This window comes from Paroedura picta, chromosome 7 (genome assembly GCF_049243985.1).
Source record: "Paroedura picta isolate Pp20150507F chromosome 7, Ppicta_v3.0, whole genome shotgun sequence".
NCBI classification, from domain to species: domain Eukaryota; kingdom Metazoa; phylum Chordata; class Lepidosauria; order Squamata; family Gekkonidae; genus Paroedura; species Paroedura picta.
The window spans coordinates 122,285,826-122,301,667 of record NC_135375.1 but is presented as its reverse complement, the minus strand read 5'-3'; the positions used below and the strand labels follow the sequence as shown (position 1 = coordinate 122,301,667).

The 15,842-nt window shown below is 48.1% G+C and overlaps 1 protein-coding gene across 1 annotated transcript in view; it reads right to left on the bottom strand.

Annotated features, from left to right (window-relative positions):
• LOC143841643 (ovostatin-like) overlaps window positions 1–15,842 on the bottom strand; it is a 61,042-nt gene that overhangs the window by 30,455 nt on the left and 14,745 nt on the right. Inside the window, exons 4-17 of the mRNA XM_077346259.1 lie at window positions 14,492–14,648; window positions 14,025–14,077; window positions 11,737–11,757; window positions 10,698–10,866; window positions 9,708–9,792; window positions 9,156–9,273; window positions 7,610–7,739; window positions 6,815–6,924; window positions 5,546–5,704; window positions 4,710–4,934; window positions 4,038–4,092; window positions 2,841–2,986; window positions 2,443–2,592; window positions 96–266 (exon numbers count right to left, since the gene is read on the bottom strand). Coding sequence (XP_077202374.1) covers window positions 96–266; window positions 2,443–2,592; window positions 2,841–2,986; window positions 4,038–4,092; window positions 4,710–4,934; window positions 5,546–5,704; window positions 6,815–6,924; window positions 7,610–7,739; window positions 9,156–9,273; window positions 9,708–9,792; window positions 10,698–10,866; window positions 11,737–11,757; window positions 14,025–14,077; window positions 14,492–14,648 — 1,749 coding nt within the window. The remainder of the gene's footprint in view (window positions 1–95; window positions 267–2,442; window positions 2,593–2,840; window positions 2,987–4,037; window positions 4,093–4,709; window positions 4,935–5,545; window positions 5,705–6,814; window positions 6,925–7,609; window positions 7,740–9,155; window positions 9,274–9,707; window positions 9,793–10,697; window positions 10,867–11,736; window positions 11,758–14,024; window positions 14,078–14,491; window positions 14,649–15,842) is intronic.

Genomic DNA, 15,842 nt, shown 5'->3' with positions numbered 1-15,842 from the left:
TGCACCCGTGCAGGAACTCATGAAGGCCATGGTAAAATTTGCAACATAGAAAATTCGAAGCAGCAAGTCCGGGCCCTAAATAGAAACCAACAAACCTCGAAAACATCATAGACGGTCCCATCGTCGGTAACGTTCACAGGTATGTGGTACATGCCATTGAAAAACACATTCTTTGGCTCAATGCACGGCTGGTGATGATCGTCTTTCAAGTTCACACCCCCAAAATAATAGCCAAAAGTCTGCCAATAAGAGAGCTGGCTGTACACCTGGTGTGGAAGGAAGAATACATTTAGGCCTTAGAGAGGAGAAGTGGAAACAGGTTGCACCCCAGCAAGGATGCTCTGCAAGCAAAGACAGGCATTCATTGGAAAGGAAGCCCATGAATCGGCACATCTAATCCTCAGCTGTCTCCTGATGCAGATACCTAAATCTGTGGATTGTGGCCAGGGGGAGAGAAAGTTGTCTGCAAACCTGCGCCCCTCCCAAGGCTTGCAGAAAATCTAAAAACACCCAGAAAATGGGTGAGGGGGATTAATTCCCCCTGTAGTCCTACTCCTATCACCTGCACAGAGCCACATCGTCGTTCCGTTTTTTTTAAAGCCTCATTTCTGGTTTGTTCCTTGGCTTATGGTGCTACCAGGTCACATATTTCTGATTTAATTTATTCACTTATTTAAAGACCACCTTTCTCACTGGGACTCAGAAAGGATGGTGCAAGGGACGGCTGCAACACTCCACCACGTGGGATATCCAATACACGGCACAGTAAATTGGACTGAAGATGCCCAGTCACATAAAGGGTCCAACCTTCTTGTTGGCTCTTATACAACTGTTGATATGATATGAGCTGGTAACTTCTGGAGGGGGCCTAGTGAGTCAGAGGAAGGTGCTCCCCATCCACCAGAGCAGCCCAGGAAGTGGCGGATCAGGCCCGGGAAGGGAAGGAAGAGCACAAAACAGCCACCCACTGCCTGGCTGATGGGCTGGCAGGCAGGCAGGCAGCCTCCCTCTCTCCTCCTCCTTAAAGGGGCAGTGATGCCTGCCCTGTTGCCGGAGCTGGGCCAGGGAGGTAAGGTTTCTCATGCAAATCCAGCCGCAGAGACAACGAGAGATGCTTGTGGCAGAGGGCCTGGTGGTGGCATGGGGGGTGTGGAGGTAGAACGGGCAGCATGGAGTTGGCAGGGGTGGTGTGGACATGGTGCCCAGCTTAAGAAGTGCTCGGGGAGGGAGAGAGAGGGCAGGATTCGGGAATGGCTGAGCGGGAGGCGGGTGGACCAGCAGGGTGTTGGATGGAAGAGAGGAGAAGAAGGGATGGGGCTCTGAACACTAAGAGGAGGAAAGGAAGGAAACACTTAGTAAAAACCCACTATATTGAGACTCAATGGAGGTTGAACCGATGGGGGGAGGAATCTGCCTCCCTCACTGGGCAGGAAATGGAGAAGGGAGGGTGGGAGAGAGGGCGGGACAACGCTGCTGACTCTATGGTGCCTTTCCCCCTCCATACGTTCTTTGTCCCAGTTGCTCGCTGGTTGCTCACCAGTGGCTCGTGCATTTCATGGTGGTAAATCCACTTTCTTGGATTTACTGTATTGTGGTTTAAAAAGTGGCCGAATCGTGACACCTCTGAATGTTGTTGACATCATTTGGATGGAGCTCAATAAGCTCACAACATTAGGCAGCTGCAACGTGAAAAATTCCTTGCGCAAAAATGGTTTTCCAGTTCTCATGAAGCTATTGTGTGCGCTTCCAGCATCTAGCACAGGGGTAGTCAAACTGCGGCCCTCCAGATGTCCATGGACTACAATTCCCATGAGCCCCTGCCAGCGTTCGCTGATCTAGCACATAGCTTTAGGCTACATTTTAGCTTTAAAAATCAGCTTTCAGCCCCATTTTATTGTGTTCCGTAATTCATGCACAGTAAGCACACTGCTTACTGGCTTCAGATGTCAACAGCCATGCTGCTGGTCACCCCTCTGATCTACACATTTTCTGGAGCAGGTAGATATTACCGGACCCTATTCTGAACTTCCACATTTTTCTCTGTTTTATTGGTCTTGTGTGTGTTTCGAGTGTACCCCAATGTTTTCCCAAAATAAATCTTCTTGAGTGCAAATTAAGTTGGCTTTTTATTTAAAGGGTTTCTACCTGGGACAAGGACCTATAGGTAAAAATATCCTGCAGTTACCCAGCCTCTTGCTAATATGTCCAATAAATATTCAAATCTCCCATAATTGCCCTAGAGCAGGAGTAGCCCAACTGTAGCTCTCCATGCTGTCAGGGAGTTGTAGTCCATGGACATCTGGAGGGCCACCGTCTGGCCACTCCTGCTGTAGTTTTGGGGAACAGATTACCCTCTCACACAGTTAATGGTATCTCCAGGCCAACTGGGGGAAAGAGACACGAACATTCTGAATCGAAGGAACATGAAAATGCAGGACTCACACTCTCAGGAGACAGATCTCCTCCAGACCTTAAAAGCAGGACACTCTTATCTACAGATCTCAAGGCACAGATGGAATCGGCGGCAGCCTCGATGTTAAGGTTGACGCTGGAGGCTGGAAGAGCTTGTTTCTCAGAGAACTGCAGACTGACCTGGAATGGAAAAGGGTCATTAGTTATAGGGAAACCATCATTCACTTTTGAAGTTCCCCACTGGACCCAAAGGATCCTATATTCCCGACAACAAGATGACTGACAATGATCTAGAAGACCTGACTGTTCATTCTTGAGCTCCTTTTCCTTAGGGAACAGTGTTCCAGCAGAGCACAACAACAAAACAAAACAAAACAAAAACGAAGAAACACATCTCACCCCCTAAGGAAGGGGCCGTGTGCTCTCACCTTGTTTCGGAAGCACTTCTCAACTTCAAAGGAGATGCTATCAGCTACCAGCTCACCATCATGCAGGATATAAACCATCATCTTTGCCCTTGGAGCCAAATTCTGGTCAACATTCAGGGAAACAGAGAAAGTACCACTTTGTCCAACTGCAGGGGAGAAATGTGAAATGACAGGAGGTGCAAGAGTCAAGAAGGGGTGGCAAGAAAAGCTGGAAAGCTCGTGAAGCGGTTGTCCCAGGAAAAAACAACAAGAGAACCTTAGCATGTTATAGGCCAAGGGGGGCTAGACTGTGGCCCTCCAGAGGTCCATGGGCTACAATTCCTATGAGCCCCTGCCAGCTTGCTGGCAGGGACTCATGGGAATTGTAGTCCATGGACATCAGGAGAGCCTCAGTTTGGCCACCTCTGTTATAGGCTTACCAACCCTGAGATGAGACCTGGACCTAGTCTGCACACAATAGATAAAGCACTTTCAATGCACTTTCAAAGTAGATTTTCCTGTTCCGCACAGGAAAATCCAGCTGCCAAAGCACATTGAAAGTGCATTATCCTATGTGTGCAGACTAGGCCCTGGAGACCTTCCAGCATTACAACCAATCTCCAGAGTTCAACTGAATTCCCTGGGAGAAAATGGCTGCTTTGTAAGGTGACTGGTCTACTCTACTGTGATTGGTCTACTCTACTCAGTATACTGAGCATACTCCACTCTTGGAATCACACCGTTTCCAAGATCCCCAAATTTTTAGGAATTTACCAACCAGTAACCCGACTTAGAGCTGTTAATCCTTCTCAACGTACGTGTCTCTGTGATCTCGATGCTGGAGGATACCTCAACCTTGGATAGAACTGAATGATATGCAGTAACTAGAGTGTGAAGGTCCAGAAGAAACCTGGAGAAATTCTAGGGTGTGGGGTGGGGGAAACAGTTTTTTCTTGTTTCCCTTCGTGACCCTTCTCCCCCCCCCCCCCCAGTTTTTCCAAGGAAAAAGAATCCCACATATTTCAACAGGAAGGACCTCTAGATCTACCCTGAAATGACACAAGAGAAACTCTCATTCTGACTAGGCAGGGCTCGGCCCCTTGGCGCAGTGGCCCTTATCCCTCAACCAGTCTGGCTCTGGTGAGGGTGGTTTCCAAGGGACCTGCATCCGCTTTCCTTTGTGTCTACACACTCCACTCTAAAGGTCACAGCACTTACTTGTGACGCTGACTTGCTGCTTGCCGTTGGCCACAATTTTGCCTTGGCTCATCAGCTGCAAGAAACCGAGAAATAAGATGGTTAGAAAACAGTGGGGGCTGTCAAAGGTTTCCAGAGGCTGCTGTGTTTGGGGGCTTCCTCTCAGAATCACAAGACGACTCAGACTGTAAGGCAGTGATTATTTATTTATTTGTTCCCTTTGCTCTCCCCGTTTCTGTTAAAATTTTATAAATATATTTACAAATTGAATTTTTAAAAATGGAATAGATGGAAAAGGAAAATGTTGGTCCCTTTAACTCTAAACAACCTGACCTTCGCATGGCCGAATCGTGCCCGAATTGAGATTTGGCGGTTCAGCCAATGCTGATTGGGCAGTTTAACTTCAGAGAAAGTGTGATTTGACTGGATTTCCCCCCAGAGCAGGGGTAGTCAAACTGCGGCCCTCCAGATGTCCATGGACTACAATTCCCAGGAGCCCCCTGCCAGCATTCGCTGGCAGGGGGCTCCTGGGAATTGTAGTCCATGGACATCTGGAGGGCCGCAGTTTGACTACCCCTGCCCCAGAGTGTCCGAATCAACATGGATACGGGTACTTTTTGGACTATCTGAAATGAATCGCACATGCCTAGGAGGCACAAGGGGAAGCAAGCCGTTCAGTCTTTGTGCCCTTACAATGTGGAAGAAGTTGAGGTTGGCAGTTGTGCCCTCGTGGCGGTCCCTGTTGAGGACGTACTGCACAGTCACTGGCGTCTGCTGGCCACACTTCAGTTCTTCCAGCACGGGCTCCACTTTCACAAAGCTGTCTGTCCGGGAAAAGAAGCGAGTGATGTGGGTGACGGCTTCAGGATCCTCTTCCGGCCAGCTGTAATCACGGCACTGGTCATCTTGATGGAAAACCTGGCAAGGAATGAAAGCACAATACGTAAAGCACCCTCATATCATCTGGGTAGAAAGAGGAGCACTCAAAGATTTCCCAAAGGGACAGGCACCTCTTGTTAGAAAGGTCACCAGGTGCCTCTGCCCACCTGCAGGTGATGGGGGGGGTAGGGTTTCCAGATCCAGGAGATTTGGGGCTGAGCCTTGGGAGGACACAGCCCACCCACCAAGGTAGCCATTTTTTCCAGAGGAACTGCTCTCTGTCACCTGGAGATGAGCTAAAATTCCAGGGGATCCCCAAGTCTCACCTGGAGGCTGGTGTCTACGGTTGCTAGCTTAGGGTTGGGAACTACCTGGAGACTTTGGGGGTGGAGCCAAGGGTGGACAGGATTTGGGGCAAGGAGAGACCTCTGTGGAGTGTAATGCTATGGCATCTCCCTTCCAAAGCAGCTGTTTTCTCCAGAGGAAATGACCTCTGTTGCCTGGAGAGGAGCTCTAATTCCAGGGGATCCCCAGGCCCCACCTGGAGGCTGGCATCCCGACTCTGAGGAAGTTGACAGTGTGACAGGATGCATCTAAGGAGGGCAGCTGCTCTTTTAGTCATAGGATTACCTCAGCTTTCGATGACTTACCCTCAGTTTATATTTAGGGTCGGAGAGGTGGGAGGTGTCAATGGAAAACCGAGCAGTGCCGTTCTCATCCGTGGTATAGTTTGCCAAAACCTGTCCTTCGAGCGCCAGAAAGACCAGTCCATTGGCGATGGGGGCGTTATCCTCATCTCTCAGCCGTATCTGCAAAAGAGAAAATAGTTGCTCAGGACTGATATGGGGAAAGGGGGAGAGTCCGACTGCTAACCTCTAGGTCAGGGGTAGTCAAACTGCGACCCTCCAGATGTCCATGGACTACAATTCCCAGGAGCCCCTGCCAGCGAATGCTGGCAGGGGCTCCTGGGAATTGTAGTCCATGGACATCTGGAGGGCCGCAGTTTGACTACCCCTGCTCTAGGTAGAGAGTCTCCTGGGATTACAGAGTACAGCAGGGGTGGCCAAACCGTGGCTCTCCAGATGTCCATGGACTACAATTCCCATGAGCCCCTGGCAGGTATTGCTACCGTATTCCTAAACAGCCAAAAATATCTTGAGCCAAACAGAGGTAGCAAGCACAAAACCATTAAGAGGCAATGGAAATATGAACATTTTGAAAATGCTCAATCTTGGTTATTTAACATTGCTCTGCATGTATCAAAAATGTGCAGATAGGCATTAGCCAGTTCGTATCCGGGAATTTCCTTGTTTCAACAGAAAGTCTTCATCAGAGCCTTCACTGTCATATCTCCGTGTCGAATGGCTTCTATGTAGCACAAATGTTTCCTGTGAGCCACAAACACAATGTCTAACTCATTTTTCTCAAGTTTGGGACAGTTGAGAAGCCCCTGAAACATTTTTCAGGCTTTGGGAAACCCCTGAAGGGGCATGTTCATACAGAATGTGGTTGGGAAACCACTCCCCTTCCCCCTCCATGCCCATCACTGGCCATTTTGGGAGGGGGGGGGGAGATCGACAGGACCACCTATTGCCATCTCACCCAGTAAATGTTTAACAAATTTTAAAAATATATAACAAGTTCATTAACTTCTACCCATTCGGGAAATCCTTCCAGGGCCGTCAAGAAAGCTTGCCTGAGTGTCAGATCATGCTTTTGAGGCCTGGTTTGACATAACCTAGCCATAGTTAATAGAGTAGCCCAGACGTTCAACTAGCTAGAGTTAGTTTAACTAAGCCATGGCTCGGCATATCAACAACTTAGTTGTTGCGCACCCGGAGAGAACCCACAGCAGAAGCTGCCCTCTACAAGGCCTGAGCATTTGTTACTTATGGAAGAAGTTCTCCAGGGCTCCCTACCAGTCCGGTGTATGGGATGTGTCGTTTATAGTGGGAATCAGTATGCTCCAGAGAGACCGTCTTCCTGGCTTCATAGACGGAGATGTAACTGTGGGCTGTTTTCTGGATCCCTGGGAGATCAGAAACAAATGTTAGAATCAGAGGCAAGAAGGAGGAAGAAGCAAGAGAGCGGAATTAATTTTCTTGCCACTTGAAAAGAACTCCCTGTGGAGCATGAAAGAGAGATCGGATATGAAGGCAATCCATGAATCGTTTTTAAATGAATGCTTATGCAAAGGAGTAGACAGACGTGATGTCATTCAGAAGAAAAAGAGGAAGAAGAAGAAGAAGAGTTGGGTTTTACACCCCGCTGTTCACTACCCAAGGGAGTCTCAAAGTGACCGACAATCACCTTTCCCTTCCTCTCCCTGCAACAGAGACCCTGTGAGGGAGGTGGGACTGAGAGAGCTCTGAGAACTGTGACTAGCCCAAGGGCACCCGGCTGGCTGCATGTGGAGGAGCAGTGGGGAATCAACCCGGCACTCCAGATTAGGGGCTGCCACTCTTGGTGGGGATGCCAGTCTCCAGGTGGGACCCCCCCCCCCGGAATTAGAGATCAGTTCCCCTGGAGAAAAGGGCTGTTTAAGAGGTGGACTCCACAGCATTATACTCTGCTGAGGTCCCTCCCTGAGCCCATTCCTGGCTCCACCCCCAAAGTCTCCAGGTATTTCCCAGCCCAGATCTGGCAACCCTATCCACACGGTTTCTGTTGCTTGTGCCGCCGTCCAACCTTCCAACCTACTGAATGGCTATTACCTGTTCCGTTCTCCGTCACAACTGCGTTCATGTGAAGCGACAGAAAGTAGAAACGGTCCCTGCCTGGATTGATGTAAAGGCGGAAAGCTTTTGTCAAGATCACCTTGGAAGCACAGCCATCGTTGCCCAGCTGAAAAGCGACAGAAGCCAGGTAGTGAGTGTGCTGCAGCCTGTGGGAGGAGCCAGGCGCATGCAGTGCAACAGAAACATTTAGCGGCAGAGACTTCCCTGAGGCCGCCATTGATGTTGCGGGTGGCGGCCGGGGGAGGCGCAATGAATTGCCTGCCTGGGCCCTCTTCTGTGCCCAGCAGCCAAACTGTTTCCCTCCCATGTTGTGTTTCGTGTTTCAGTAATGTTGGTTACGAAAATGTTGCAGCCAGTGTAGGCATGGTAGGAGCCTGTTGGCAGGGGGTCTGTTTGCGTGCTGGACCCTCTGGTGGCTGGGGCCTCCTTAAAGAGACCGGCAGACACGAGCATGGCCTACCTGGCTGGGGGGCCAGGGGCTCATAGCCAAGCGACCGAGGGGGCAACAAAGTGAGGTGGACGCCTGGTGGGATTTCGGACACTGAGGACCTGCTCTCCCAGCTGCGATGGAGTGGGGCCTTAGATGTCCAAGGACACTCGGGTCAAGCAGCCAGATGGCTGGGGGGGGGGGGTCCGGCTTCCTACCATGCAGGGCCAACCCTTCAGAGGTTGGGTTAACAATAAAGGCTGCGGCCATGTTTATGCCAAACATGTCTTCCTTGACAGAACTGCTGCTCTGCTAGTCAATCATGAAACACATTACAGTCTGCCAAAGTTGTCATGACACTAGATCGACTAGACATCACATGCATGACGCTTGGCTTGACACTGCGAAGAGGACAGGATCCAAGACCCTTACGATACAAAGGCACGTTTCTATGCAGAGTCCAAGTGTACAATGCAAAACCAAAATGGAAACCAAAATTCCACATCACCAGAAACGTTGGGAACCCAAAGGTTAGGCTGCAAAAACATATATTTTTTAATTTTCAAATATTTATTACTTAAAGTGCACTAATTCGACATATTAAAAACTTAGTAATTATTTAAAAACAACGCATTTCTAACTGCACATGGAATGGACACACGTGGGAATAATGAGAACTAGGCCAAAGCAGAGAGAGGTGGCCTCCGGAAACATATATTTTAGAAGATGGGCTCCAAATCAGAGACCTTCACCTTAGAAAGACGAGCAGCACCTAGCAGATTTTTCTTTGCCACTCAGCAAGCCTTTTGATGTCTATTTTATACCTGAGTGCCTTATTCCTCACAATTATGTGACCACTGAGGAAGACCCCTCGGGGTCAAAATCGTTTGGTCCATTCTATGTTGGTCTATCCCACGTGCAGCCCCGAGGGAAGGGTGGCATATGAATTTGAAAAACAAATCAACGCCTTGCTCAAGCCTGAATGGTTCCATCTCCTGTTGGGTTTTCCTCTTTTCCTGCTGCCTTTCACTTTTCCTACCATGACTGTCTTTTCCACTGACTCTTTTGTTCTCATAACGTTACCAAAATATATACCTGTGCAGTAACAGCTTCACAAATCCCTTCAGAATCCTGCTCACACATCCGATGGAAATAGCGTTGCCTGCACACCCGGAACTGGACTGTCCCCTGGACCGGTTGGCCATAGGTATACCTGAAAGGGAAGACAGGAAGTGATCTAAGGGCAGAAGGAAGAGGAAGAAGAAGAAGAGCTGAGCTGAGCTTCTGTACACCACGACTCAAAGGAGTCTGAAAGCAGCCAACATTCACCTTCCCTTCCTCTCCCCACCACAGACGCTGGGTGAGGCAGGTAAGGCTGAGAGACTTCTGAGAGAACTGCTATGCAAAACAGCTCTGAGAGAACTGGGACTAGCCCAAGGTCACCCAGACGGCTCCATGTGGAGGAGTGGGGAATCAAACGTGGTTCTCCAGATTAGAGTCCACCCCTTTTTAACCATGCTGGCTCTATAAATAAACCGAATGCAGCCTGTGTGGGGAATTTACCTTCCCTTTCAGACACCGGTAATTTTTGATACACAAAAGTTTTGAGAAGATAGAACATATTTCTTTCTAAACTTTAGGACTTACTTAGCACAAATGCCGACTTTCATCTCTTCGTCGTAGGGAGAGATCCTCTGTGGTGTGTCACTTTCCACACTAAATGTCGGCAACACTAAAAACAAACCATTAACACGGTGAGAAAAGTGACAACAAGCACGGTGGATAAATACGTGTTTGGACAAACGCTTGGCCAATCATTCAGAGGAACTCTTAGGAGGGCAAAAAATTACTCTGGTCAATGTTTACCATCTTTCTGATCAATATCTTTTAAACAAATCTAGTCAGGAGGGTGGGGTTGCGATTTTATGACTCTAGGAATTTCCAGAATCCCTATGATAAAAACGATCAATCGATATTTTTTTATACGGTCATAGACCAAAATACAGGAATTATAAGAAATAGAAACCTTGTGATACTTTAGGATAAAGGATCCGTCAATAAGGCTTTGATGTTTAAACTGAAAGAGATATCCTAAAATAGTAAAAGGAACTTTCAGAATTTTAAGTATTTCAAGCATGCCTTTCGTTGAGCTTGGATCAAGAGGGCGCAAAATTTCACGGTCAACAGAGAGATCTGAAGCTGTTCATCCAACAGAAGTTCTCTCATTCGCTCTGCACCAGCTTGAGATGGCATTGTGCTATTTGCAGGAGAATAAATTTGGCTCCTGCTAGATCATAAAATGGAAGGTGGAAGGAAATACTATGTAGGTAAAAACAATCAGGATTTGGGGGAATTCTAGCGCATCATGTGGACCTGCAAGTGATATCAGGGCACCATGCCATGCTGATTCCTGCAGGTCTCGCCACCCAGTGCTCCTGGGGGTGGCCAGACAGGGGATGGCATTGGCTACCCTAAACCAGGGCTCCTTCCACACATACCAGTTGAGATATTTTATCCTTCAGTGGACTGCCTTCTCTTCTGTAGGATGAAAGAACCACACGGCATTTCTTATAACTGGATCAAAAGTCCTTACACAGACAGAAATCTAACACAGATTAATTTCATGGCGACACTCACCGTATTCCTTCATTTCAAACCAGCGGCTGGTGCTGGAGCTATTTTCATCCTCACCGACGATTCGATAGTATCCCAAAATGGCGGCCTCGTCAAGCTGCAATTCCAGTTGCAAGAAGCCAAAGGAAGACGTTTGATTTTCCCACTGGGCAATCCGATTGGATCGGGGGTCCTGGAAGGCACGGGGGCATTGCGAGAGTCATTTCTGGCTTCCTTCCTTTTTGAGTCCCGTCGTTACGGCTAACTGGTATATATCTCTGGGGCTAATGGAGAGACTGCTGGCATTCCAGCAGTACCTGGAAGTCTTTTGTGGGATTTTTGTATGAAACCAGGGACACCCTTAAACTCTTCTGTTTTCCTTGGTTAACAACCTTGGTCTCGCATCTCATTCTCTACACTCAGGTTAACTTTCATAATGGCAGTTCCATCAAAATGAACTTCGAAGTTACCCCATTGTACAAAGAAACCACAGAGGCTGCCCTGTTACATTCAGGGACGGTGCAAGAAGTAAAACAACTACTGATGAAGAGACCAAAGCAGGATTACAGATCAGCATCAAGAAGGCAAAAGTCATGACGACTGGGGAGATATACAACGTCAAGACTGACAACAACATAATTGAAATTGTGCAAGATTTTCTATTCCTTGGCTCCATCGTCAAGAAGAAGAAGAAGAAGGTGGTGAGCTTTCTTGTACCCCGCTTTTTACAACCAGAAGGAGTCTCAAAGCCGTTTACATACATCTTTGCCTTCTTCTCCCCACAATAGACACCCTGTTTGGCAGGTGGGGCTGAGAGAACTCTGAGAGGATTGGGCCTGGCCCAAGTTACCCATCTGGCTGACTGTGGAGGAGGAGTGGGGAATCAAACCCAGTTCTCCAGATTAGAGGCCACTGTTCTCCACCACCACACCACACTGGCTCTACCCCAAAATGGAGAACTCAGACGCCCTTTCTAGCAGGTTGAAGAACAAACAAACTTTGATCCTATCGGCAGTGCGATTGAGAAAGCAAACAAAAGCACTTTGAATATTCTGTCTCTTACCGTGATGTAGATCAATGGGTACTAGAAGGCAAAAAGAAAAGGGAAAATATCACTGTTAAAACGGGAAGAACCAAGTGAAACAGAGTGCAAGTCAGTCGGTATGTGCAAGTCAGCCCATGCATGGCTGAACTTCCCTGTTGGTTAGTGGCCCCAGAGGATTGGAAGGCCCCTGGCCTACTTGCCCCCAGAAAGTAAGAATTGTCCCCAGGTGACCAGGCAAAGTAGCTGTTGTCCAGCTGGCTCCTCCCTTCTAGCAGCACATGAGCATCGGTGCAGGCCAGGAGAACTCAGCCACGCAGGTGGACTAATAACTGTCATCACAGATTGGCCATTTAACAAAACAAGCAGATGGACTTGTCTGACCTTGGCTCTTGTGGCCCTTTCTCACTTGGCCAGGGAAATGCCGATGGCCACTTTGGAGTCAGTGAATTTTCTCCAGGCCAGACTGGTCAGGGATCCTGTTTTTTTTTGGGGGGGGGGGCATTGTCTGAACATATAATTGGGGTCCCTGTGGGTGGGCAGGTAGTTGTGAATCTCTTGCATTCTGCAGGGGGTTGGACTAGATGACTCTAGAGGTCCCTTCCAACTCTATGATTCTATGATTACTTCCAGGCTAGCCCTTTCACCCCCCCCCCTTCATTACAGAGAGTCCAGAAGAGGTCATTGCCAACCCACTGGCATTCCATTCTTTCCTCCACCTTTCCAAGGAACTGGATTGTGGTGATTTCTTTCAGAACTTTACCTGCAACCACTGTTGTGGTCTGCCTGCTTGCCTCCTGTAATCTGACTACATTATGGAAGAGGCCTGTGACTTGGGTGGAAGTCCTGGCTGGACACACTGTCCACAATGCCCTGTTGGAAAAAACCTCCCTGCCCCAGAGCGGCAACGCCGGCCAGGGCATGGTCAAACGGGATGGGGACCATTGCCCTCCCCAGTTCTCTCTCGTCTGGCTATGTTACAGCTCCAGCTGGACAGTTCTGCTCAATATTAGCGGAGTTCTGAATGTGATGGACTCACTCCCCCAAAGTCCGCTCAGGATAATGGAAAGGAAGGTGAGAAAACCAGAGGAGGAAGAAGCGCTTCCTTAAAACATACGGCAGGGATCTAGGGCTGCCAAGTGCTCCCGCCCTCAGGGAGCTTTGCCCACCAGCACTCCCAGTGGTCAGCAAGAGAAATAATTTTTTTTAAATCACCATGGGCAATGGTATGACATCACTTCCTGGAAAACCTGGAAATGGTGTCATACCTCTCTAGGAGTTGCTAGAAACTCTATAATCGAGCCTGGAGAATGTTTCAGGGGTTTCTCAGTGTCTGAACACAGACATCTGAGGCTCATGGATATTGCACAGTTCTTATGGAGCCATTCTAGATGCAACCGAGATTTTCACCCTGTTTTTTCCTGCTGGCCGACTGAATGGCAGTCCAGGAGGCCTCTGAGGGCTGTTAGGCACCACAGTGAGGGAGGGGGTGCACTCTGACCCAAACCCAGAAGAGCACCTGGTGTGCTGATGCCTCCTGGAAGGGGCATCAGCACATGAGAGGCAGGGGTAGTCAACCTGTGGTCCTCCAGATGTCCATGGACTAAAATTCCCATGAGCCCCTGCCAGCAAACGCCAGCGTTTGCTGGCAGGGGGCTCATGGGAATTGTAGTCCATGGACATCTGGAGGACCACAGGTTGACTAACCCTGCATTAGAGACAACACTCTGGCTCTTGGGGAAACCATGGAAAAAATCAACCTCAAACCATAGAGTTTTGCCTGAAACCCAGAACATCACTCCCCAACAACCCCAGCATGCCAAAGTCATTTCCGGGTGACATTGGGATGTTTCTCCTGGTTCGGGGGGGATCACTGCAAAAGTGGATTTTTCTTGGGGCATTTTCTCCTGCTTTTGGAAACTCCAAAACTGAGCAATGTCAAAGTGGGGATTCCTCTGGCATCCCTAAGGTCTCCTGCTATACCAGACAACCCTAATATGGAATCAAAGATGTAATTCAATTTCCAGTTGATAGTAGAAGAGAAACCCTCAGCAGTGTTAAGGGGAACCAGGGTGGAAAGATTCACTCCCTCTGTAACCATGTCCCATCTCCTGGTTTGTACTTAGGTGTTTTCATGCGTGGTAGTACACAGGATGGAGATGTTTTTTGATCACAGAAATACACCTGGCTCTATTCCATTTGGGTCTACAGGCATATGCTCTGCAAAATATTGTCCCCACTGGTTTTCCATTTCCAAATATCTATTGTTCAAAATCCACCGTCGCTTAAAAACTTTCAGCTAAGCTCACCGTTTTGTTAACTGGTTTAAAATCTTCATCCAGAGTCATGACACGAAACATCACTAAAAATGAAAAGGCAGGATTAGTAAAAACAATAGGTTTGATATGATGTCATCAAAATTGCATTCTAGAAACTTTGTCATGATAGCCATAGATCCAGTGAAAGGATAAATAAAACTAACTTTAGGTTGTGCAAGAAGTTAGACCTGCAAAACACTTCTCTTTGGGCATATTCATGCCACTGTTTTTGGGTCACATCTGACCTAATTGGTTTTTAGCCAACTTATTCCTCCTAAAAACCTTCAACCCACATTTCTCCCCAAAGAGTCGCTGAAAAAAAAAAGACAGAACAACCCCCGAGTTCTCTAACAGCTGGTTGATGTTCTCATGTTCTACATTTCTAAGGGTCACGATCTTTTTTTCCTGATCAGATCAGATTTGTCTCCTTCCTCCTGTGATGTGAAATGCATTCTTACTTTTCTGGCCTGGTTTGTAGATAGGCTTATCGGTCTGGATGAAGACTTCTGTTCTTCTGTTCCGGATGGCCACAGACCTCCTTTCATAGAAGTTGAGTGAGGAGCCTTCGGCAGAAAGAACCACAAAGGCCAATGGTTCGGAAGCTGCAAGGGGTGGCTGTGGACACACAACAGTGTTGAAGAAGATTGCCAAGAAAAGCAGTGGCTCTGTCTCCCTAGAACAACCTTTTCCAAACTTTTGACCTTGGAGGAGCCCTTGAAATATTTCTTCAGGCTTCGAGGAACCCCGGATGTGGTGAAATGCCCCTTGAGAGAAGTGGGTGCGGAAGTAGGATGTGGGAACCAGACAATCAATCCACTGATTATTTACCGTTTCCATTGCGGAGAAAGAGACTAGGCCTGCAGAGCAGTCACAATCTCAACCCGGGTTACTTGTAACCCCAGAGTTATTCCAGTTGAGAGGGGGGGATTTGATATTAAAAATATTATTATTATTATTTTTAACTAACCCAGGGAGGAGTCAGGAGGACAGTGTCTTTCTGGTAATTTGTTTGGTTTGCAGCAGTCTTGTTCAAGTCACACACAATAGAAAAGGAATGGGAGGGAAGACCTGAATCTGCTGCACTCCCCCAGGTGTCTCCTCCCATTTCTGCCCTCTCAGAATTTCTTCTCAGAGTTCCACTCGGAGGCTGTTGCAAGCATAAGGATTCAGATATTCAGGCAGGAGAGGATTGTGTCCAAGGCCACAGAGTCCACCCTCCAAAGTAGCCATTTTCTCCTGGGAAACTGATCTCTGTAGCCTGGAGATGATCTGTAATTCTAGGGGATCCTTAGGAACGGGCTTTGAAGCTAGTATTTTAATAAAATAAAAAGGAAACTTTGGGCACCTTGATGCTTTGGCACTCCTGAAGCTCCCTAGGCTGAATCAGGGTCATTTCCAGAGTTTCCTCAAAGGAACAGAGACTAAACTCAGATTTGCCCTGAGTCTTTTTGAGAAAGGGCAGAGTAAGAGTCAAAACATAAATAAACAAACGCAGGGAAGACAAACGGTCCATGTTGCTACAATATGTGCTTTCTCCCAATCAATATCTTCCGTTTCCTATTTTGGGACACAGCATGTCCCTGCTGGGAGAGCGAGCAAACTGTACCTTGCCTTGGGCCAAACAAGCAGGTCAGGAAGGTGAAAGATGAATCTTTCTGAGAGTCAATTATTGCTCTAGAGCAGGGGTAGTCAAACTGCGGCCCTCCAGATGTCCATGGACTACAATTCCCAGGAGCCCCTGCCAGCATTCGCTGGCAGGGGCTCCTGGGAATTGTAGTCCATGGACATCTGGAGGGCCGCAGTTTGACT